The following is a 25,802-nucleotide window of genomic DNA, read 5'->3' as shown; positions in this document are numbered from 1 at the left end:
AAGGAGAAATAGCCCAAGTACCTTTCAAATCAGCACTTTTAGTATTGTATGTGACAATATTATAGACTCTCAAGACTAAAGACAAAGTGTTATAAACAAGTTACTAATAAACTGTGAAACGGAAAAATGTGGGGCTAGGAAGGTGGGAAAGTAGCTGATATGCAAGCAGGAAGATCTGAGTTTGGTTCCCCAACACCCACATAAAAAGCCAAGTATGGTAGCACATTTGTGTGACGGGGACAGGCGCCAGGTGGAGCCCTGAAGCTCACAGTCCAGCCAGCTCAGCCCGATGGATGAGCTCCAGGCTCAGAGATCCTGTCTCAAACAGCAAGATGGACAGAAATCAAGGAAAAAACTTGCTGTCAACCTCTGGCACATACACATGAACATACACATACAGTGCACACACACACACACACACACACACACACACACACACAAAATCCACTTTTTTTTTTTTTTGGTCTTTTTTAGACCGGGTCTCCCTGTAGCCCCAGCTGTCCTAGAACTCACTTTAGACCAGGCTGGCCTTGAACTCACAGAGATCCCCCTGCCTCTTCTTCTGCTGGGATTAAAGGCGTGTGCCACCACACCTAACTAACAATTCACTTTTTTAAAGAAGGAAAATGTGATGATTAAGTGCCTAGGGAAAACCACTAAGGCAATGACATCCAAGCCAAGGCTTGTCCAAGCAAAGAGAACAGTCTGGTGAGTCCAGCAGGAGAACAAGCTCTGCCAGAGAGAACACAACACAGGCTGTGGGGCTGAGAAGGACAAGGAGGAGTCCAGGAGACATGGCAGACGGGGACCGGCCAGAGTGGATGAAAGCTACCACTGTTGGCTTCTGTCTCCCAGTACTGCTGCAAAAGCAATTGCAGACTGAAAGCACCTCTACTGTTCCAGGATGGGCTGGCAAGGCTGCCATCCTCCTGGAGGTATCAGGGTAGGCTGCATCCCCTGCCTCTGCCAGCTTCCTGGAGTTGACCCTCTGTGGGGCTCAAGACTCCTCCTTGTATCACTCTGACTTCCGACTCCCAGCATCACTTCCCCTTGAAAGACTCTCCCTGCCTCCCTCTTACAGGAATTTTAGATTACACTTGATCCTACTGGATGAATCAAGAAAATCTCCGAATCTCAAGATCTGCAACTACCTGTCAAGTTCCAGGGTCATGGAAGGTCAGTTGGTCATGGGCATGGACAGGTCTGGGGGCCTGAGCCTGCCTCCCAAACACTGTGTTTCTGAACAGCAGCTAGGCAGGATAGAGAAGTGATCTGTCCGTTTTCTTAGCTTACTACAGGGAAGGTGAGAGGCAGGTGTGGAAGGGCAGGATGAGCCAGTGTGCCATCACTAACAGATGTCTCTTATGTGCTAAGAAAACAGTATGTACAAAATCTAAAACAGCATTTCAGCAGCTTTGCTGAACATCGAGATAGAGTCAGAAATGAAAGACAGCCAATTACTTCCTTGGAGAGGGCAGGAGTCCTGAGTCACTGCTGATGGGAATGTTCAGAGGAAGAGAACAAAGGCCTGACAGTAGGGAAAGGTCAGACAAGAAAAAAAGGCCTCAAATCCCAGAACTGGTCTTCCACCTTAAGAAAAAGAAAAGACTGGGGGCTGGAGAGATGGCTCAGCAGCTAAGAGTACTGACTGCCCTTGCAGAGGACCCGGGTTTGATTCCCAACACCCACATGGCAGCTACGAACTGTCCTTAACTCCAGTTCCAGCGGAATCCAACAGCCTCTTCTGACCTCCGCGTCATTGCACGACATGGGTACACTCATATTTTAAAAAAAAGAAAAGAAAAAGACTAAGCCCAAAGCAGACAGAGAATTAAGAAGCCAATGAAACAGAAAATTGACAAGGAAAATAAAAACTAACAATGAAACTAGAACCAACTTTTAAAAACAGATAAAAGCTTAGTGTTCTGCCAATATTTTAAGAAGAAGGCAAGGGCTGGACATGGTGGTACACCTTTAATCCCAGCACTCTGGAGACAGAGGCAGGTGGATCTTTGTGAGATGGAGGCCAGCCTGGTTTACATAGCAGTGCCAGGACAGCTGGAGCTACCCGGAGACCCTGTCTTTATATTTAAAAAAAATTATCAATATTAAAAAATTAATATAACCATCCATAACTCCAGTTCCAGGGAATCCAATGCCTTCTGACCTCCATGGACATTGCACAACACAGGTGCACTTACACACATGCAGGCAATACACTCATACACATAAAATGAAAATTCTATATAAACACGTCCAGAAAGATAGAAGGAAGACTTTTTATAGACCAGTGTGACCCTGATACCAAAACAGATATTACAAGAAAATAATTTCCTTATGAATATAAAATTATATAACTGCAAAATTCCTCACCAAAAGGCTGAAAAAATGAAACTATCTTAAAACATGTCCAAAAGAGTTCAACAAAATTCAATTTGTGCTCATGACTTTAAAATAAAAACACTACTCTAGGAAACAAGGGCTCACAAGAAACTTTTTCAAGCCGGTGGGTGGACTGCACCTGTGCAAAGCTACAGTTAACACTGCATTGACTGGGGAATGACTGAAGGTCTCCCAAGAAGGTCAAGCACAGGATGGCTGGCCATGCTTACTCAACCTGTTCCAAAGGTCCTCATCAATGCAGAAAGGATAAAGGCAAACAGGCAGGAAGCATGTAACACTGCTCACTTGCAGATGCCATGACGACCTACAGAAAAACCCAAGGTATCACCAAGAAAAGGTTCCTAAAACTAAACGGTGAGTTTAACAGGGTGACAGAACATACAGACAACATAGGAAAATTGTACTAGTACATGTTAAAAATGAAAAAAAAAAATGGAAATGAAATTTAAAAAAAAATGTTACTTACAGCGGCATCAAACACCAAACACTTGAAAATAAATTTAACCAAATATGTCTGCTATGGTTTGGAGGTTCGACTCTTCCCCCAGGGCTCATGTTTGGGAAGTGGGATCCCAGTATGACTGGGGAGCCACGTCCTGGTGTGATGGTACTTGGGGGTGTTGGAACACCGTGAGAAACCTAGTCAGTGGCCAGGTCACTGGGGAGGCAGGATAGCCAGCCCTGGAAAGGACTAGCATAGCTCTCATGGAGCAGGTAGTCATGAGAGAATAGGTAAGTAAGCCGGCTAGCTCTTCCCAGCTCTCTGGCTTCCTGTCACTCACAGGTGCTCTAGCCACTATCATCCACTAGGAAGTAAGTGGCCACACCTGATGACCATCTTTGATTTCCAGCTTTCAAACTGTGTACTAAATAAACTTTTTTTAAAACAAATACTACAATCTCAGGTGTTTTGTTATAGTTACAAAAAATAAACCAATACAATGTCCACAACCTATACAGAGTAACTGAGGCAGTATAGTGTTGCATAAACACATACACATTAATAGAAGAGTAAAGAGCCTGGACATAGCACCATATTATCAGCTGATTTCTCAGTAAGATCACACAGTAATTCAATATAGAAAGCCATCTCAACAAACAGTGCTAGAACTGGTATGCAATATGTGATGAAACAGCCTGTGGCAGAATAAAACATGTATTTGGGGGCTGGAGAGATGGCTCAGTGGTTAAGAGCACTCACTGGCTGCTCTTGCAGAGGACCCAGGTTTGATTCCCAGCACCCACATGGAGGCTGACAACAGTAACTCCAGTTCCAGGGGAATCCAATGCCCTCTTTTGACCTCTGTGGGCATTGTACAACATGGGTACACTTACACACACGCAGCCAATACACTCATACACATAAAAAATAAAATGAGCCAGGCGTGGTGGCGCATGCCTTTAATCCCTGAACTTGGGAGGCAGAGGCAGGAGGATCTCTGTGAGTTCAAGGCCAGCCTGGTCTACATAGTGAGTTCCAGGACAGCTGGAGCTACAGGGAGACCTTGTCTCAAAAAGACCAAAAAATAAATAAATAAATAAAAAAGATAAATATTTTTATTGTATTTGGTCTTGGTTGCAGATTTTTGGAACAGAGCTCCAAAGACCTTTGATTTCTTGAGTCACAGTGTCTTTTGTCATTTAAAGTCAGTCCTTCACAGCCAGACCTAAGTTTGTGCTAATCACATGACTCTCCAGGGTCTCTGGCTGGTGGCAGCATTGGGTTGGTCACCAGAAAGAAAACCCCATGACCAGAAGGTGAGAACACCAAACTCCAATTTTTATTATACCCTAGGTTGCTGATTGACTGCTTGACCAACTGGAAGTGCCCAATCATCAATAAGTAAGGACTTAACCAATCACATTTATGTAATGAAATCTCCACTAAAACCACTAAGCAACAGGACTTGGGGGGTGCTCCAGATTGATGAGTACAGTGTTCTTGGGATAGTGGAATGCCCAAAGTAGGCCCCTGCATCCTGACCTGCCCTATGCAATAATTCCACTTAGTTCTTCCTTGGTAAGGATTAAGTCCTGTGTTCTGTGAGTTGGACTGGATTCCCACTCGTGATGTCAACTGTGATGTCTTTTTTCTAATACCACTTCTGAGACCAATGCAGAAGGTGTGTATTGGTTTCTTTACCTGTTCTGTGACAAACTTCTGACAGTGGGTTCAGCCCATCATAGCAGAAAGCACTGTTGGCAGCCTGAGACAGCTAGTCAGGATGCATCTCTTAGAGAGTAGCAAATAGCCCCATGAATTTAACTGGTCAAGACTATAAAATCTCTAGTCTATCTGGGAATACCCGCCTTTCCAGTTTCACTGGTCAATCACCTGGTCATAGGACCACCCCAGGAAGGCAAGTTCACCTTAAGTCATGCTAAACAGATGGGCAGAATACCTGGTACAATGAGATAGTGAACTTTTCCTGCCTGGAATCCTGCCTCTCAGCAGAGAACTCCATCCTGCCACAGATATGTAGGTCTCTGTAAATCTTCCCGCTTTTCTGAAAACCATAATTTCTATTTTTCTTCTTCATATCCCTTTTCTAAATATGCTTTCTTTAAGGCTTTGGGCTGTCCCTAGCATTTCGAATTTCTTTACTTTTTCTCTAAAGCTTCCTTCTCCTAGCCATGTGGCCGCCAGTCAACCTCCATTCGGATTATGGCTCCATGGCTTTCTTCCCTTCTCCCCACCAGTCTCCTCCTCAAGGCAGCTGCCAAAATTACCAGCTCGCCTGACCCGAGGCTTTTTCTTTAAAATTCTAATAAAACTGTAAAAGCTTCCATTTGGGTCCATTCTTAAATTCTTTTATGACTGAGACTAAGAACCCTCTAGGGAACCCTCTTTCTCCCCATTTCACATCCGCAGTTAAGAAAGCAGCAAGCTGTGAAGAATGCATAGCCCTCCTTTAGGCCTGGACTTAGGCATGCACAGATGCTAACTTAATTTAAACAGTCCCTCATGGGTGTCTCTTGAGACTTGTCTCCTAGGTAATTCCAGATTCTGCCAGTTGACAATCAACACTAACCATCACAAAAGGATACCACACTAATTCTCCAATTCTCTGGCCAGGTGGGTATCCAACAATTCACTTAAATTCTGACAGTCCCAAAGTTTGCACACATGGGCACATGAAGTCAGGCCACTACTGTCTTTACTTCAAATGCCAATCACAAGTCCTAAGGGCAATTCATACTTCTGACTGCCCAGCTACAAAACTGGGGTTTCCCTAAACCACCCCACCACCACCACACCAGGCTCATTCACTAAATTCAAGGAGCTAAGGAAAACATTTGATTTGCTTTTACAACTTTCTCACAACAAAGGTACACTGCAGGAACAGAAAAAAACAGAAGAAAGCAAGGAAGGGCCACCCTACAACATTCCCACAGGTGGGAGTGCTCCGAACTCCAGGGGAGGAGTCGGAGTCTTTGTGCAGGCTTCTTCCATCAGTGGCCATGAAGGTTAGCAACCTCTAGCACCTCTCTACCTCCTAGAAGGGGAGGTCAAGGGTAAATTCCAGCCCTCTAATAGTAGTTACCAGGAACCAAAGCAGAGACTAAATACATCTATACCATAATACCTCAACTCCTGCCTCACTATATGTAAAACTTAATTCAGAATCCACCACAGGTCTAAAAGTAAAACATAACAATCTATAAAAATACTAGAAGGCCAGGCGTGGTGGCGCATGCCTTTGATCCCAGCACTTGAGAGGCAGAGGCAGGCGGATCTGTTGAGTTCAAGGCCAGCCTGTTCTACATAGTGAGTTCCAGGCAAGCTGGGGCTACAGGGAGACTGTCTCAAAAAGACCAAAAAAAATAAATAAATAAAATTTTTAAAAGACACTAGAAGGATACAGGAGGAAATATCTTTTGAGTATAATGGAAACAGAAGAGCCTATCAGGTCCTAAAAGCTTTTGCAGTTTGATGGTAATTAAGAACTTTGGAGCAGGAAAAGCTCAGTGACAGAAATGGGGGAAGGGAACAGGAATCTTCCTCATCCTCAGGACAGAAGTCTTTGTTTTCCAAGGTTTTTGCATTCCTATAACCTTTGTGGCCCTGTCACCTTACTTATCATGTATATGCTATGTATCTTTTGCTTGCATTCCTCACATATCAGTATAAAAGCCCCTAGAAACTTGAACAAGGGCCTGACTATGTGTGAAATTAAAACTCCCTCTACTCACCTGACTTTCACTGTTGGTCTCTGATTTTCCGTAAAGAGGAGTAGTCACAAAAAAAGTACAAATCACCAAAGACAAAGCAATAAGCCAGTTATCAGTTGAAAAGCCTTTGTTCTCAAAAAACAAACCAAAGCAAGGAGAAAGGCAAACCACTGAATGGAAGAAAATACATGTAAAACAGATCAAAGATTTGTTTCAAATCTGTATAAGAAATTTCGACTCATTAAGGAGGCATTTTGTAAAAATATGGAAGCCAGAGATCGTGGTACACACCTATAATCCTAGCACTTGGGAAGCTGGAAGCAGGAGGTCATGAGTTCTGAGTGAAATAAACCTTTCTTCTTCACAAGGTAATCATCTCAGTTACATCACTGCAGTGACTGAAAGGTGACTAATGCAAATGCATAAAACCAACAAATGGAAAACTGCACAGGACTATCATCAGCACAGGAAAACAACAGCACACCCAGAGGACGGCTGAGCACAGAAGAGGCTTGGCAGAAAAATGCAAACCACCGGCAAACAGATCAACCATCAAAACACAAAACGCGGCAAACCACAAAGCACGGTGGGAAATCAAACAGGACAGAATAAAAGACCTCAGTATAATTTGCAAGAAATTCTGAATATTGCACACTAGAGTATCGTCATGCCTTAAACATCCCTTAGAATATCAGTTATACACTTAAAAAACCCGTGTCATTACAAATAATTCAAGTTTCCAATAAGAATTTTAAATGTTTTAGTGCATGTAAACAAAATTAGATACAACACAAAACAGCAGAAGAACCCTGCGCCCCTTCACTTCTCAAATTCTCTACAGAACTGACATGCAAATATAAGACATCAGTAAAACAACCTAAGATTTTAGAACAATCTTTTAAATAGATTTCTTCATTAGTCAGAGGCACCCACATTCTATTCCCGTCATGACACATAGTATTTAACAATGCACGCTGACAATTTTAGTCAGAAATCCTTAGTCATAACACAATTTACTAGAATTCAAAAGCAGAAGCAAAACGGTCTTTATTTTTTTTGCGGGGGGGGGGAACCCACATTGATATAATTCAGTGAAACACTCCATTTAGAGTTCTGCACACAGGATTCAGTTACCAAGAACTGTTTATCATCTGTTCAGAAATATCAATGGAAGAAATACTCAATCTCAATTTCTCATAAAATTTCATTTAAAAATATTATGTTAAAAGTGCACATGTATTTTGCCACTCAGCATTAGAACAGATGAACAAAAATAAACATAAGGCCTTGGTGACATGCTTCCGTTTGATATGCAGCCTAATTTAAAGATGTTATTACTAAAATCCTGAACATATCTTAAACATTTTGAAATAGATTTTAGAGTACGTAAGTGTAAGGATAGACACGATCAACAAGTACACAATGCCTACAACACAGAGGATCAAGCAACACCAAGCTGAGACTCCTGCACAACCTGGGCAGCAATGTTCCAAAGAAACCATCCAACTGTGTGGAGCCTGGGCAGGCCATGATCCCAGAAGCCTGGGTTTTACCTACAGGAAGGCGAACACCCTTGCCTCCCAATCTGTGGAGTCATTAAAACATGTAAGCATATAAAATCTGAAGAACTTAAAAGAAGGCCTATGCTCCTTTTAGATCTTAGGTTAGAATCTAAGGAAAGTCTGCCAAGCTTGGATGCAGCTAGGAGGTAGGGCACCTGCTGAGCATGCAAAAGACCCTGAGTTCCATCTCCTGCACAGGAGAGTGGAAGAGAACTGCCCTGGTGTCAAGGGGGGTTAGGTCAACTAAGCCTCTGCTATCAGCCGATTTCTCACCATGGGTCAGCTCCAGAACAAAAGGATCTGAGTTATGTTATAAGGTCTTGTTTCAGTCTAAACCTTTCCCTTCACAACTGCTTTTGCAATAATTCAGGAATTCAGCTGTCACAATTTAAATTATCAAAACAAAAAATACTCATACACTTTGTATTTTATTCAAAATTATTTATTTCAAACATATTCTTAATGTAATTTAATAAAATCTAATGACCATTTCAGAAAGTTTCAAAACCAAAGAAAGAAAATATCACCCCCAGTTCATGGCCTTACTTGTGGACAGTTGACACAGTTGTAACTAAGAAGCCGCATGCAACCCTCTCTGCTTGTGTGTTCTCTAGACTCCAATACGGCCTTTGGAATCAGGGAGGGCTAGTTGGTGACCTCAGGGCCTTGGAGAACTCTAGAAGAGTTATCAGATGTTTTCAAAGTCTGTGACTGTTACTACTACTTCAGAATAGAAAACAATGACTTCCCAGATGTGCAAGGAACAATGCCTGATAAATGCAGCCTCAGCAAAAATTATGATTAGCTTAATTAGGTAAAGATTTTTTTATCCAGAATTACATTTCATACATGCAAATACAAGCAGAGCTACTGGACTATTTCAAAAAATTTAAGGGGAAAAAAAAGCCCTTCAGAGAACTCTGAAAGAGTGATTCCTTTAGAGACCATGGATCACTAAAAGAAATGATCCAAATTGTCTATAATTCAAACAGAGCATCTAACAGAATACAGATTTTTAAAAAGAGAGGGAAAAAAAACTTATGAATTAAAACAGGAGCAATTACCCTGATCATGCAAAAATTTTAAGACATATAAAGCAGAAAACAAATTTGGAATAAAAATTCTCAGGCTGACTTGTTACCATGACAAACAGCACTTGGTGAATGATCTGCACAACCTGTAACAGGCAACAACAGACTAGACTGTACCAAAACACCAATGCCTTATCCAAACAATATTGCTAACACTGAGATGCAGGACAAACAGGAAGCCAAGGAACCAGAGTAAAAGGATTTTCCCAGTATGCACTGCAAGGCAATTAGGAATTGCCAAGCAGACACCACGCATCTGTGAAGTCTTATGCGTTTGGAGTATCATCTCACAGTCTAAGATTCATGTCACTCAGCTTTCCTTAGATGTCTTAGAGCACTCTCAGTTCCCAAGGAGCTGTGCCACAACCCTAGAGGACCTCAGAGCCACTGTGGGGCAGCCATTCACCTCCAGACCACTCCACCTGGCCTTGAAGGTTACACTCAGAAGAACTCTAATTCTCCTGGTGTTAAGTTCCTAGGAACCACAGAGTTATCATTTAGTGAACACAGGGATCCCTCCTGCATCCATAGATTCCACACCCTCAAAGGTAACACTGCCAAGAAGACAGCATGTTTGTGTGGAAAAAATTTCATCTGAACTGAGTATGTATGGACTTTTTTAAAGAATTTCCTAAATAACACAATGTAGCCACTATTTCCACAGCTCTTACATTTTTTTACTAGGAGAAACATTCATTCCCACTCATGGTTCAGAAAATACTTAGAAGCAAACTGTAAGATAACTTAATCTTTAACAAATACAGCACAAACAGATAACACCCATGAGTGATCAGCATGAAACACTGTAACCCACAGGCAGTACACCCCAGTCTTCCAAAGCTCAGGTCTGCACTCAAATCTCAGTGCAGACAGGCATTGCCATTCGAAGTATTTTCTGAGCAACTCAAAGAAACGAACAGAAAACTGTGGCCAAGTCCTAGTTCTCCCTTCCCAACTGAAGTTTCACAAGGACTGCTCTTTTACCACAAATAATTATCTTAATGTTTAAAGCATTTTTGAACATCCAAAACAAGTCACATGTTGCAAAATTTTCTTTCTAATGCTAAGACGTGGCATCTTTTTTCTTGTGAAATTGTAAGGAAGAGGCAAAGAGCAATTGTTGGTATAGAGTTCAAACCACGAAACGTTTTAAGGGAGAATGGATTACTGCAGAGGAAGTATGTGAGCAGTAGTAAGATTCTTTTACATACCAGAGCAGAACACCCCAGGGACTTCACTCCTGATTATTATGGTGCGAACTTTCTTATCTGATTTTAAAGCATCCACAGCTTTTGATAACTAAATCAAAATAAGGAGAGGAAAGAGGAAAATGAAAAAAAAGAAAGATCATTTACAAATTAATGTCAACAGTGTAGCTATAACATTGAAGCAAATAGCTTAATCTTACACTCACCATTTTTATAAGATTTTTACTCAGTGAATTTTTTCCATAAGCTCTGTTAATTCCAAGCACCACAATTCCTAGTTAGGAGAAGAGAGAAGAAGTACACATGTGAGTTAGTGAGGTGTTCTGGGAACACAGAATACAGCTCACTGCTAGCTAACCTCGGACTTTACTATCTGTACCCTTAGTTGAGGCTCTTTGCAAAAACTGTTTCTAGGGGTCTGGAGAGATGGCTCAACAGTTAAGGGCACTGACTGCTCTTGCAGAGGACCAGGGTTCAATTCCCGGCACCCACATGGTGGCTACGAACCATCCTCAACTCCAGTTCCAAGGGAATCCAAAGCCCTCTTCTGACCTCCACAGCATTGCACAACGTGGGTGCACTCACATACATGAAGGCAATACACTCATACACATAAAATAATAAAAATAAATAAAGATTTTTTAAAAAGCTGTTTATTTTTTTTTTAGGCTGGGCGTGGTGGCGCATGCCTTTAATCCCAGCACTTGGGAGGCAGAGGCAGGCGGATCTTTTTGAGTTCAAGGCCAGCCTGGTCTACATTGTGAGTTCAGGACAGCTGGGGCTACAGAGAAGCCCTGTCTCAAAAAGACAAAAAAAAAGCTGTTTATTTTTACATTTATAGCTTCCTTTTCAAGACAAGTAAATGTTTTTATATGGCAGTTAAAAATGTATAAAATCAAACTAATGCTTAATATTCACCACTTTTAGGGGAGGAGAGTTTCATAATATCATGGGCCCTTCAACTTTGCTCTTTTCAGCAACACCAAAGTGATTTGCAACATTTTACGAAGCTATTCACATCACTAAATCTGACTGGGAGGGCACACTCATTCACGGAAACCCTTAATTACAGGGTACTACTTAAGAGTGGTGTTACCATCAGCTGGTGTACAACGTGCAGAAGCAGCGGCTAACAATGCCTTGTGCCAGCGGCAGCCCTGCTTCCTGCACAGGTCTTCTGTCCCAGGCTCCTCTCCTGACCTCCGTCCTGCACACTTAACCCCAAGATGCTTTCATTAAAAAGATTTACAGGCAATTCTAACTCAATAAAGCTCACGATCAGTCCCCTAAGTCCAGCTCTCCTTCCCAAGCCCTCCCTCTATCAGACTATAATCCACATACAGACTCCCCATCCCGGTTGCAGCAGTCAGATCAACCTTCTAAAAACAGTTTGACGCAGAGAATTTACCACTTGCATAAAATCCTTTACTTCAAAATGTCTGAATTCAAAGGCCTCAGTTGCACATTCAAAGTTCTATACAACCTGCACGTAGCCTTCTTGTCCCCTGAGTAAATACAAATTTTCACTGTGTACCAGAAATACCTGCTCCTGGACTGAGTATAGGCCATGTCTGTACCGCACTTAAACTGAAGACACAAAGTACACACACCCTCTATGTGCAAAAATCTTAAAATAATGACATAAGCTCACAAAAGAATAATCCGAAATAATTTCAAATGCCCTCAGGGTATAGAAAAACCTTCAGGGGACTATGTCTCTGTGCGACCTCTGGTAGGTCCTGGCAAAGTTGCCCACAGCTATACTATGAGCACACAGTCCAGCAAGGCCCAGAGCCTGGGGTGTCAATGGCTCATGTAATCCCACAACAACCCAATAGGTAACCATTATTTTCCCGATAACAGGTAAGGGAACAGCCTTGAAGCAGTTTGCCAGCAGTAAGAGGCAATCGAACCACACCTAAATGCCTACCTACACAATTAAAGCTTCAGTTTCCATGTGAAGAAATTGAAGTTGTTTAGGCCAGATGTGCTCATTCAGTCAAATATACAGAGGATGCATTGTGGGTTCAGTCTTCAACATTAAATGCACCCCAACATGATGCTACAGTAACCGGCAGCCAGAATGGATATGGCCTGGGGGCATTGGAAGAGGGTCAGGGAAAGTATCCCCAGGCAGTGTGATATGACAAGATGGAAGAGGGAATTCAGAAGGAGACTGTGATACCTGTCAACTTGATTGAAGCATGCCACTGGGCTTGTCTGATCCTGGGGGCTCTGAACTAAGGAATGGATTCATCCCTTGACGGGGTCACAATACAACAACATTATTGGGAAGAAGTAAAAGGTAGGAGGTGGGCCTGGCTGAAGGAAGTAGGTCACTGAGTATGGTGCCCTTGGGGGCCCCTTTCTATCATCCCTCCATGAGGTGAACGGCCTCCTCCACCACACACTTCTGCCACCATGATGTTCCGCCCAAATGCATGGGTCAAAACCACCAGGTACTGAACCTTCTAAAACCAAAGTCCCAACTAACCTCTTTCAGGTTTACATTGCTTCTGTCAGATAGACTGTCATAGAGGCAGGAAAAACAACACAAGGGCAAAATGCCACGCAGAGAATACACAGAAAAAAGCTCAAAGCAGCCATGGTCCCACTTTTTCCACAGAAAGTACAGTCCAGGGAGAGAATAGTCAACCAACATGGAGCGGGCAGCACAGGTTGGATAACGTCCTTGCAGTCCCTGCTGAATGCCTAGTCTTTAGCCTAAGACCAAGGAGTAATCACTGAAGGAGTCTAAGTAGTTGTAAACAAATGCACAGGCACACACAAATCCAGAGGTGTGGTTGCTGCATTCAGAGGTGGGATGAGGACAGGACAGAAGAACAAGGCTTGTGCTGCAATCAGAAGATGGTAACAGCTTTGGCTGAGGCTGGTACCAGGGAAAATCAAAGAAAGCGAAAGGACTCAAGGCTTTTATTCAAGTGGTAGAATTTAAACCATGGGAGCGATGACTGAATGGAGGACTACTAAAAATGGAAGGCACTATCAGGAATACACCTTGGCAACTGGAGATGGAAGGACTTCTAATGAGACAAATATTAAAAACTACCATCACATTGCTTTCCAAGGTGGAAGTGGAGGCAGGTAAGACTCAAGAGACAGGTTTATGTTACGGGAACCTGAAGTGTCTTTGAGGCATCCATGTTCATGTCAACTCTCAGGACAGAGACCAAGAATGCAATCTGAGGTCTCATGCTAATGCTGTGAAGTCTACCACTCCCTAGCTGTTCGACCCTGGACATTCACTGAACTCAGATTCTCTGCTTCTGACTCTATAAGGCACTAATAGTTCCCAAGACGACTGAAACTATGTGAAGATCAAATGGTTGTTGTCCTGGTTTGTTCTTCATTGCTGTGACAAAATACTCTGACCAGTACCAACTTGGGGAGGAAAGGGTTTATTTGTCTTACATCTCCCAGGTCACTTTCATCAGGGAGCCCAAGGCAGGAACTCAGGGCAGGAACCCGGAGGCAGGAGCTGGAGCACAGGCCATGGAGGGACGCTGCTTATTGGCTTGCTCCCCCAACCCCTGCTCAGCCTGCTTTCTTATGCAACACAGGCCCACCTACCCAGGGGTGGGCTGGGCCCTCCCACATTATTCATCAAGAAGATGCCCTTCAGACATGGCCACAGGCCAGTCCAATAGAGGCAATTTCTCGACTGAGGTGCCCTCAACCCAAGTGTGTCAAGTTGACACTAAAGCTATCCAGCACAGATGCTGTCCATAAAGCTTAAAATGTATGTACCGAATTACCAACCCCTCAGCACATTGCCCATGCAGCAAGTACTAGCAGATTCTGCTGTAATTTGTGCTGGTGAGCTGCACTGACATCATTAATGAGTGTCATCAAAAGGTCTCCAGTATATCTAATTCCAGGGGAACAGACTTACATTTCAAAATGGACTATTTCAACATCAATTACCTTTCTACTGTCCCTCATGATTGTATTTAAGAATATTCTCTAGGGGGCTGGAGAGACGGTTCAGCAGCTAAGAGCACTGTTCTTCAAGACGACCCAGGTTCAGTTCCCAACACCCACATGGCAGCTACCAACCTTCCATAACTCCAGTTCCAGGGGATCTGATACCCTCTTCTGGCCTCTGTGGGCATTGCATAACATGAGTACACTCACATACATGTAGCCAAAACACTCAAACACATAAAATAAATAAAAATAAATTCTTTTAGAGAGTACTCTCTAACTTACATATGTGGCCAGCACCTCGTCTGTGGACAGTAAGGCAGGAGAGCATGAGACTCACACTCAACATTCAATGCTATAAACCTCGGACAACATGGAATGTCATTTTACATTGTCTCACCAACTTTCTGAGTGACAGTCAGGACTTTGATGAATTAGCTGTTATCATCTATTAGATCTGCCCCTCTAAAGCGTGCTGTAGGCTCCATACTTTCAGGTCCTGGGTGGTCGGCAAAGACCTACCTGCTTTCTTCTACAGTTCCTGCACGCTTGGGAGACTTTCATTGCTCTCATTAATTCTATTAATCCTTTAATTCTATTTCAGTTATATTCTATATTTACATATTGTGAATGTACAGCATGATGTAATATGTTATTTAGAATTTCCTGGTAAATTTATGAATGGTTACTAGGTTAACGAGTGGTTCTCCTGGGTTTTCTAAGGAGATGAACATCTAGAAGCAGCAGCAGTTATGTTTTTCTGCACCAATGTTGATCTAATTACTTCTTTTCCCATTTCATTTTCATATGGACTGCAAATCTGATTCAGAATATTAGCAAAGACAATTTCCTTATTTTTCAATACGTTTGAGAATATTCATCAGTTAATATAATGTTCACTATAGGCTTCTAGTAGCTTTCTATCAAGTTGTGCACATTTATGTCTACATTCAAACTTGTACTTAAAAAGACACTCAGGTCACAGTGTAAGGAATAAATCAGAAGCTGGACATAGTAACTCAACCTGTAACCCAGCACTTGGGAGGCAGAGAACTGCTGTGAGTTCCAGGTCAGCTATAGTGTAAGACCCCATCCCCAAAAAGAGTGAGGGAGAGAGAAGAAAATAGAAATTGCCAAAGTTGGAACAGAAAAGGAAAATTAAAACAGAACAACAAAAAGAACACCCAAGAACTGAGGGAAACCCAGGAAATGCAGCATGGACACAAGGAAAACTGCTGGAAGAGCAAGGGAAATTGAACGAATAACAACACACTGTCTTCAAAGTCAGGCATGAGGGAAATTAATTAAAAGAATTCAAACCTTGCCTATCAAAGGAATGATCACAGGAATGTAACCTTTGCTAAGCTACTTGTCATTTCCCCCCCACCCCACCCGGCACCACCGCCCTGGAAAACTTCTGTTTATGAGAGGCCCTGTTGCATTCCCAGAACCTGATGGCCCAGAGCAGCCCACCCCTTCCCCCTTTCCTTCATTTCCTTTGCACCTATTCTTCAAAAACTAGCCAAAGACCGTGAGGTCAGACCCCAGTCAATGGAGAAAAGCCACAGTTGTGCTTTTGCATTAGATAAACACCTACCAAGTTTCCTGCTTGGTGTGCTTGCTTGTTACCTGAATGAGGCAACACACCCTCTTGCAAAAGTAAAAAAGCTGCTTTGCCAAGTTACTTCCATTCTGTCGAACTGTGAGGTATCAGTGGGGTCCTTGGACTCGATTTCATTTCCAATAAGCACTAACCCACAGAGTCAGGCAGAGGAGATCAAGTAAGACAAATGCCAAGAACATAGCACACAGGAACATCATTTTTGAACTAGAAAAGATCTAAGATTTAAAAATTCCAAAAGAAAAAGAGGAAGAAAAGTTATACCCAGTACTCTTTTTTTTTCTTCTTTTTTGTTTATTTATACACCCACTTCCCAGGTAGCACCCTCCCATAGCCTACCTCCCCCACTAGAGCCCTTATACTCTGATATCCCTGCTACTGTCTGATACCCAGTACTCTTAAGGAAACCATAGGAACAGGCAGGGTGCAGTATGAAAACCATCCCCAGCCTGACAATGATAGGTCGGCCACATGCAGGACAGCAGTGTCATAAAGCTATAATGCAGTTCAAAGTGTCCTGTCACCTACCCATGTCACAGCCATCCTAGTCCAGTAGCATATTTTGTGCTTGTATAAACCAACCTGCTGTCAGGTATAAAGCACAGCACAGAATATGCACAGTACCTCCTTCTTGACTGCGTTTGCATCTACTACTTTATTCTTTTTTTAAAAAATTTATCATTTAAGGTAGTGAGTGGTGGTGCATGCCTTTAGTCCGGCACTTGGGAGGCAGAGGCAGGTGATCTCTGTGAGTTCAAGGCCAGCCTGGTCTACATAGTGAGTTCCAGGACAGCTAGGGCTACAGGGAGACCCTGTCTCAAAAAAATTAAAAAAAAAAAAAAAAAGTTTATCATTTTTAATTATGTGTATATGGGGGGAGGGGCATGTGCACATGGTTGAGGCCAGAAGAGGGTGTGGAGCCCCTGGAGCTGGAGTTGCAGGTGACTGTGAGCCACCCAACCTAACTTGGATCCTCGGCAAGAGCAGTATGTGCTCTTAAGCCAGCCCCTATATTGTCCTTTCAATTATTATTTTAGAGCACAGCCACTTCTAGTCATAAGAATTTTACTAATCCTAAGAATTTTACTATAAAATAGTATGCCATGTTACACTGGTGGTGGCTTCATGTATCTGCTGTTCACTTTGTCTCTTGAATGATCATTTTCTCTTCAGATTACTCTTATTCTGTTTTGTTCATCATGGCCCTAGAAACAATGGGGGGAGGGACAACATAATACAGTTTAGACATGCAGTGAGAAACATAATCCAGGTTTGTGTAAGTACACTATGAAGTTCATAATAACATCAAACTACAAGAAATCAAATCCAACAACATATAAAAAGAATTATTTACCACACCCAAGTGGGATTTACTGCAGGAACCCAAGTTTGGGTCAGTATTTGCAAAGCATTTGATGTACTCATCACACCAACAGGTTAAGCAAGAAAAATCATGATTATCTCAATAGATTAACAAAATTCAGTGTGACAGAAACTTTCACTCTACAAACTGAAGGAAGCTTCCTTAACTGATCAGGGCCAAACATGCAAGCACTACTGAGAGGAGCCAGAAAAGCAGTGGGATGTTTGCTCTAGATGTTGGTAGTCTACTCCTTCATGGAGGCTCCAGCCATGTGAATTAAAAAAAAAAAGAAGACAATCAGATTGAAAAGGAAGCAAAATCACTTTATTTGCAAATGACACACCATATACACAGGAAATTTAAAAACTCAGGAAGTACACAATACAAAGTCCCCATACAAAAACCAGATCACTTTGCATACATCATCAATGAATAATCTGAAAATGAAATTAAAACAATTCCATCCACAATACCATCAAAAAGAATGAGTGGGAATGAACTGGTCAGTGCCAACAAACTTACTGAGAGAGAAAGTAGATAAACATTTCTCAGGAAGAGGTATAACGGGGTGTCCCTGTCAAAAACTACAGGGTTTACTTTGGGTTTGATTTTTAAAAGCTCTAAAATTGGGGCTGGAGAGACGGCTCAGTAGTACTTGCTACTCTTATAGAGGACTAGAGTTTGGTTCCCAGCACCCATGTCAGGGAGGCTCACAACTACCTATAACTCCAGTTCCAGGACATCCAACTCCCTCTTCTCATTTCCAAGGGTACCTGCATGCACAAGCACATACATGTATGTGTATACACACACACACACACACACACACACACACACACACACACACACACACACTTCAAAAATCTTTAATGAAAATAAATTTTTAAAAATGTTCTGAAATCGGGTTGTGTTGACAGATACAGTATAACTGAAAATACTAAAGCAACTGTACGTCTGAACATTGCACATTATGGTTGTGCTGGATAGCTTCAGTTGTCAACTTGACACACCTGGTTAGAAGGAACCTCAGTTGAGGAATTTTCTCCATTAATTGGCCTGTGGTAATGTCTGTGGGGCATTTTCTTGATTATTGAATGAAGAGGGAGGGCCCAGTCCACTGTGGGCAGTGTACCCCATGGCAGGGGGGCCTGTATTATATAAGAAAGCAGGCTGAGCAGGGGTCAGGGGAATAAGCTGGTAAGCAGCACTCCTCCGTGGTCTGTGCTCCAGATTCCTGCCTCGGCTTCCCTTGATGATGGACTGTGCTTATATGCCAAATAAACCCTTACCTCCACAGGTTGTTTTGGGTCAGTGTTTTTGTCACAGCAATTAAAAGCAGATAAGAACAGAAATTGGAGCAGGGCATAGTGGCACACACCTTTAATCCCAGCACTTGGGAGTTCAGAGGCAGGCGGATCTCTGTGAGTTCCAGGCCAGCCTGGTCTACATGGTGAGTTCCAGGCCAGCTGGGGCTACAGGGAGACCCTATCTCAAACAAAGACCAAAAAAAAAAAAAAAAAAAGAAAAGAAAAGTGGGTGATTGCTGTGATGGACCTGACTGTGTGTGTCTGGGAGGATTGTGGAAGTGTTTACAATTTTGTGCTAGAAAAGGCATTGAGTGCTCAGAGCTCAGTGAGCTTCTTATGGAGCTCAGAACAGTTAGGCTGAGGAGTAATTTGGATGACAGAGGCCTGGCTTGTGACTTTTTAAGAGAAGCAAAGACTATCAGGGCTGTTTGTGTCAAACTAGAATTTTTGGAAGTGAAATCTTTTATGCCTTACTGAGACAACTGATGCTGGTTAGCTAGAGCTGAAAATCAGCTGTATTTCTATTGAGATAATTAGCCACGAAATATACAGAAATCTACCTTTTAGATCGTGAAGAAACACTAGCAGACCTCTGAAGTAGTCCATCATCCAGGCTTGGACAAAGCTGGCCTAAGTAAAGACCTGGGAAGAGCTCAAAGAAATCTCTCATGTAGACCTTTGAATCTAGATGTGATGGGTCAAGAAGAGTAGCACCTAGAATGACTCCACACTGTTCATTTGCTTATTTGCTCTAACTGCCAGAAACTGTACCCAAAAGTTCACAGAGATATCCTTAAAATGGGTCACATTACAGTCCAAGCTTATCACACTGCAGGAAGTAAAGTTTGTAGAGGGGAGGGGTCACTCCAGGAAGCCTAGGCATAAAGAACTGAAGCAGGACAGAGCTGCAAAGGCCAGATGGTAAAGGTTGGCAAGCAAAGGATTTTAACTGAGCAAAAAAGGATTCACACACATCCCGATAGGAAGAATAAGCTGGGGTGGAGTATGATTACAGGCCAGGAAACCTGTGAAAAAGATCCAGAGACGGTGCTACAAGTCAAACACAAGGACTGCCATTCTAAAACTGAGTAGGATGAACAATAATGTAAGAACCACCGGAGTTCTCTGAGGACCCCCACACACACTGCAAATTACAAACACAGAACCCTGACAACAGCTGCAAGCCTGAGGTGTTCTGCACCTATTATCCCCATCCACCTAAACATTCCAAGTGAAGCTTGGTGCTTCACTGGCCTAGGAGAATTCACATAGTCCTTAAAGACTAAACGCATCAAATTATGGACTTGTCTCTCTCACAAAGGCACCAGGAGACTGTAAGAGCACAGTGTTAGAATCCAGCTGCTGCTCAGGCCACAACCCTGCAGCGGCCCTTCCCCTCTCACAGATACCCACAGGCACCTACTGAGACACTCACTGTCTGTGCATCTCTAGCTATCAGGCTCCCAGGTGCCAGGGCTTCTCATCTGGGGAAGGAAGTTTATATCAAATGGGATATTGGGAGCCACATATCCAGCTCCCCACCCTTTTCCCTGCCTCTTGCCTGGGAATCAGAGAGCCTAGCTACAGGTTTGTGCTGTGAAACCATATCCATCAGGGAAGAGACCTCAATCTCTGCCTTGTGGACCCGGATTTCTCTCTTCAGAGGCCTTGCCATGTTGTCTGTCACTGGTGTTAGGGCCTGAACTCTCCTCAGAGACCCTGCCACACTGTCTATTTGTCTCTCTGTCCATGGGGCTAATAACTCTTCTAATAAACAATCCACTTCAGTGCCCTTCTTGAAGCAGCATCCCAGCCCTTTCAGAGACTCCTCAGCAGCAGTATCCTGGACCTCACAGCCTCCTCTGCCCTCCTTACAGCAAGCTCAATGATAAAGCAAAGAAAAGCATATGTAACCTTAGCCAAGCCTGCACTGCTTTTGTCATCCTTGCTTGGTCAGTCCTCTTAGGTAGGCAGGACGTCCTAATGGCCGATGCTTACACTTTAGATCAAGTGAACATCTGAATTCACTGACTCATTTTCTATGTCATAATATCTTCTACTGTAGTCTAATCCGACCTTAAAGTCTTCCCAGATGTGTTATGCAGACTACGATTCATATAACTAGCTGTACTCCCAACCCTTCACAACTGACACACGCCTTAAATCCCAGCACTCCAGAGGCAGAGACAGAGGCAGGCAGGGTCTTGTGATATTGAGGTCAGCCTGGTCTACATAGCCAGGCCAGCTGGGGCTACAGGGAGACCCTGTCTCAAAAAACTACCTACCACCCCATTGGTGTGTCTAACGGAACTAAAACACTAGCACTACTAAGCTTACCCAAAAGACTGATATTCAAGGCTTGAATGATTCCAGGCCATTCTAAGCTTCCAGGTGAGCTTCCTACTACTCTCCCCGCCATCCCAGACCAGCCATGTGTCTTATGATATTTCCCAAATACACATGTTCCATTTCTATCACTTGGACCATTCCATTGTCTCAGATGGCTTGAATAAACAAGAAATAAATCACTCTTCATATTCCTGAGCATCTATCTATCTATCACAGGCTAGCCACTCAATAGACAATGTACAGTAACAATCTCATCCAATCTTCACAGCAATCTTACAAAGTTCCTATTATTTTGCTTGCTATATTACACAGCTGAAGCATGGAGAAATTTGCCCCAGAACTCTGAGTACCTATACAAGAATGTCTTGGAGTGGGGCATGGTGGCTCAACCGTATGATCCCACTATTCTGAAGCACAGAAGAATTTCAAGGTCCAGGGCAGCCTGAGTTTCACAGCAAAAGCTAAACCCTGCAGGTATCACAGACTTCTCAACAAGACTTTAATGTTAGTATCACCTGGCCTTCCAGCAGGCAGAGAGCTTTTTTCCCCCCAATATATTGTTATTTTATGTGTATGTGCTTTTACCTGCATGTAAGTAAGTGCACCACATGCGTGCAATGCCCATGGAAGTCAGAAGGCGGCACTGGGTCCCCTGGAATTGGGGTTATGGACGTTTGTTAGCCGGCATGTGGGGTGCTATAAACCGAACCTGGGCCCTCTGCGGGAGCAGCCAACGCTCTTAACCACTGAGTCATTTTACCAGCCCCAGGTAGGGAGCTTCTTAATGGCAGCGTTCACCACTTAACTTGTTTTCCACTTCTACTTAAGGTGCCTAATAAATGGGTATCAAAATGCTGAGTGGTCCTCTGTCCCAGTCCCTATTTGCCCTTCACGACCCTTTAGGTCTCCCAACACTGCAACTGAAAGAAACAAACTTCCTCGTTCCAGAGCATCTAACCTTTCATAGCCTTCCACCCTCCATAAGGCACTACTAACTTATCAGTCTCCTCCCAGAACAGAGAGCCCAAGGGCAAGATGAATATTCTCATTATTTACCCTACAGAGCTCAGCAAGGCAAGAACTACTCAAAATTCTTAGCAACAGTCCTCCAAAACTAACTCTCTAGAATAAAATGAACAAAAGCGGGGGCGGGTGGGGACTGACTTCAAATTTAAAATTCCTTTGAATGATAAAAGGCATTCTCGCTGCAGCCTCTATAACTCTCGCAATGAGATGACAGGGAGCTATTACACAGCAAGAAGCAACCCTGCGGGGGAGTATCAAACGCCCAACGTTGACCTTGGCTGCAGGGAGCCGAGGCGTGAGTGGCATCTCTGTGCACCCTGACCCCGGCGGGCCACCGTACCCGCCGACCACTCTCCGGAGGGGTTGAAGCCGGGGCAGGTGCTGGCACAGGGCCTTGCAAGCCGGGGCCGACCTCCACGGCCTCGCCGTCTGCCGCTCACCTCGGTTCTCCTCCTCTAGGTGCCGCACGCGCAGCTCGTCGTCCGTCTTCACCTCAGAGCTGTAACCCCTCCTCGGGGCGGGACCCCTGACCCAGGCGGATGGGCCAAGCCGCGTACAGCACGAGGCCAACAGGCGAGCGCGACCCACTCTCAGGGCGCCCAGAGCGCCCGGAGCCGCAGCCGCCATATTGTCTGTTTACAGCGGGCGCCGGCAGTCAAGCTCCACCCCCTCCCGGCGATGCGCACGCGCACTTTGGCCGCTTAGCCCGCTGGCCCCGCCCCTGTCGCAGCACCAGGACCTGCCCCTCGCCATCTGGCCCCGCCCAGCCCTCCGTTTGCCTTGTAGATTGCCTGTCCTCTGTCAGTGCTTCCTGGTATGGGATTTACTCGCTTCATCCGAGTGGGGTAGAGGCGTCTTTCAAGCTAGCTATGGAAGCTAAGAGAGGACACGTTCTGAAGCACCCAAGGAGATTTGCCTCCCTGCTCGCCTTGGGCCACATAGCCTAGGGTTGTGACTTGAGCATTCTAGCAAGAGGGAAGATATCCTACAGAAGGACCTTTGTCTCACTCCCTTTGGCTGTCAGACTATTGAAACAATATTCACAAAGAAATGGAATTTTCCCCAGGAATCCCATAGAAGATTGGGGCCCTGGGGCCAGGCAGAGGGGACATTCCTCTCCAGGAAAGAGGTCTCACACAGTTCTGACAACTTGTCAGACTACTTTGCTGAAGAGACTGGTGACAGTAATGCGTCATTTGTGGGCAGGACCACACCTTGACCAGACTACTGTTCTAGTTTGCCTTCAAATGCTGTGACAAAACACTCTGACCAATACCAACCTGGGGAGGAAAGGGTTTATTTAGCTTACATCTCCTGTGTCACAGTTCATCACTGAGGGAGCCCAAGATAGGAACCCAGGGCAGGAACCTGGAGGCAGAAGCTGGAGCATAGGCCATGGAAGAACACTGCTTACTGGCTTGATCCCCTGGCCCCGCTCAACCTGCTTTCTCACACAACACAGGCCCACCTGCCCCGGCGTGGCACCACCTGCAGTGGGCTGGGCCCTCCCACATCACTCAACAATCAAGAAGATGGTACATAGACATGGCCACAATGGAAGCAGTTCACCAATTGAGGCTCCCTCCTCCCAGGTGTGTCAAGTTGACAACTAAAGCTATCCAGCACAACTACTTAACTAAGCATACCTCTTACCCTCTATTTAAACCTAAACTTTCTGTCAAGACCCCAAAGATGAATTTGGCGGTAAGGACATCACAAGACCTCTTTGTTCCTCTTCCCAATGTGGCCACATGGAATCCATCTCTAATCGGTCTACTGAGGGGATTGGTGGCTGAACCTAGCTTGTTAGGGCTTCAGGAATCCAGGCTCTGATGACTCCTACTCTAATGACTCCTACTGGGCTGAGACAGTGTTTTGCTCAACGTTTCATCCCCTTAGATTTGGCTGAACACTGGTAGCTCAATGGGCTGTGTTTCACTCAATGCCTTCAGAAGCTCTACTTGTCATCAGATTGAAACCGGAAGAAAGAGAGTCCCCTAGAGGATTCTTAGTCTCATTCATAAAAGAATTTAGGAATGGACCCAAATGGAAGCTTTTACAATTTTATTAGAATCTTAAAAGAAAAATCCTCGGGGCAGGCGAGCTAGTAATCTTGGCAACTGCCCTGAGGAGGTGAATAGTGGGAAGAAGGAAAGAAAGCCATGAAAGCCATGCAGGTTTAGAGCCTGCATAGAGGTCAGACACGTGGCTGACTTGCAGCCACATGGCTGGGAGAAGGAAGCTTTAGAGAAAAAGTGAAGGAGAAATTAGGCGTTCCTGAAGCGTGCGGACAGACTCACAGAGGCCTACAGGGCTGTGGCTGGTCTGGAAGTTCTGCGGGGACCTGAGCTAGTTCCAGGCTGAAATATTCACTACTTAATTAACACACCAGGTATTCCACCCATCTATTTAGCATAACCTGCCTTCCTGGGAGTGGTTCTATCACCAGGTAATTGACCAGTGAGGCTGGAAAAATGGGTCATCCAACAGATAGACTAGACATTTTCATAGTCTGGACCAGTTAATTTATGGAGCTTATTGATACTCTATCAAGATGTGCCAGATAAACCTAAATTACATGTCATCCTGAAGGAGAGGAAAGTAGCAAATAGGGAAAGGGGCCCACCTACAACACCCTCCCTGGAGACCGGTGTCTTTTTAACAAGGCCTGTCCCAAAGAAATCTTAACCAATGCTCAGGTCCAGTAGGATTCAGAGCCAAGGACTTGTCCCAAAACTCCAGTATCAATTTTCCGAAGGTACTGGCTAAAGTGTCTTGTGCCCAGAGAACAGATCCCCAAGAATTACCATGGAGTCCAGACAGCATGCAAGAACAAAGAGTCTTTATTCAGGCCTAAGCTCAGACTCTCAGACCAAACTAACGTGGTAGGCTCCTCTGAGCACCCCAATTGCAGGGGGAGGGAGCTTTTCATAGGTTTCAGACAAAGGGAGGAGGGGAATGACAGAGTTATATTTTGATTGGTCCAAAGAGCCCGTATGCACCAACATACTTTTGAATTGATTGGTTACAGTCTTGGAGGCCTCTCATTGGTGGGTGCTGCCCTCAGGGCTGTGGAATGTGCTGACTGTTATCTTCAGGGCTAGAGGACCCTGTTTATTCCTTATAAGGCCTCAAACCTGGGGGGGGGGGGCTGGACGTGCCCAGGCTTGCCTAGTCTATGACCATGAGACAGCATGAAAATGGAGGAATCAGCAGTCAAAATGGAGATGGTGCAGTTTGTCCCTCTGGTTCCCTCAAGCCAAGCGATTTGCAGAAGCGAAAAGAGCAGTAACTTGGAGGCCCCAATCATGGGGCTTCCTGGAGTTCAATGGCATCCCGGCTTAGGGGCTGGTATTGTGATCTCATGACCATTATTTGAATTGTTCCTAGTCGGTCCTTCATGAACTGTACTAACCTGTTTAAGATACAGGGTCCGAGGGTTAAGAGTAGGATCAAAATGAGGAGGGGGCCTATCAAGGTGGACACTAAGGTGGTCAGCCAGGGAGATGCATTGAACCAAGACTCAAACCATCCCTGTTGAGCCTCTCACTCTCTTTTTCTCTTAGCTAATCCTTCTCTTACCTTAGCCATAGTATCTTTGACTACCCCTGAATGATCAACATAAAAACAGCGTTCCTCCCGTTGCAGGAAGATCAGGTCTAATCCCCGTCGATTTTGCGATACCACTTCTGCTAGGGAGGACAGGGATTCTTGTAAATGAGAAATTGCATTTTCCAGCCTTTCTATATCTACA

The 25,802-nt window shown here is 44.2% G+C and overlaps 1 protein-coding gene across 4 annotated transcripts in view; it reads right to left on the bottom strand.

Moving 5' to 3' along the window:
* The window catches only part of Auh (AU RNA binding methylglutaconyl-CoA hydratase), a 128,752-nt gene extending 106,023 nt beyond the window's left edge, over nt 1-22,729 (bottom strand). For 2 of the 4 annotated variants that reach the window (XM_029570524.1, XM_029570525.1), the window contains exons 1-3: nt 22,489-22,729; nt 10,644-10,711; nt 10,441-10,528 (exon numbers count right to left, since the gene is read on the bottom strand). In XM_029570524.1, the coding sequence (XP_029426384.1) occupies nt 10,441-10,528; nt 10,644-10,711; nt 22,489-22,675 (343 nt within the window). In that variant the 5' untranslated portion in view covers nt 22,676-22,729. The remainder of the gene's footprint in view (nt 1-10,440; nt 10,529-10,643; nt 10,712-22,488) is intronic. The other 2 variants (XM_008847351.2, XM_017801736.2) reach the window with 2 other exon arrangements.
* Nucleotides 22,730-25,802: the final 3,073 nt, after the last annotated feature.

The sequence above is a fragment of the Nannospalax galili genome, unplaced genomic scaffold, assembly GCF_000622305.1.
Source record: "Nannospalax galili isolate Female #2095 unplaced genomic scaffold, S.galili_v1.0 scaffold762, whole genome shotgun sequence".
Lineage (NCBI taxonomy): Eukaryota > Metazoa > Chordata > Mammalia > Rodentia > Spalacidae > Nannospalax > Nannospalax galili.
This window is presented reverse-complemented; position numbering and strand designations above follow the sequence as displayed.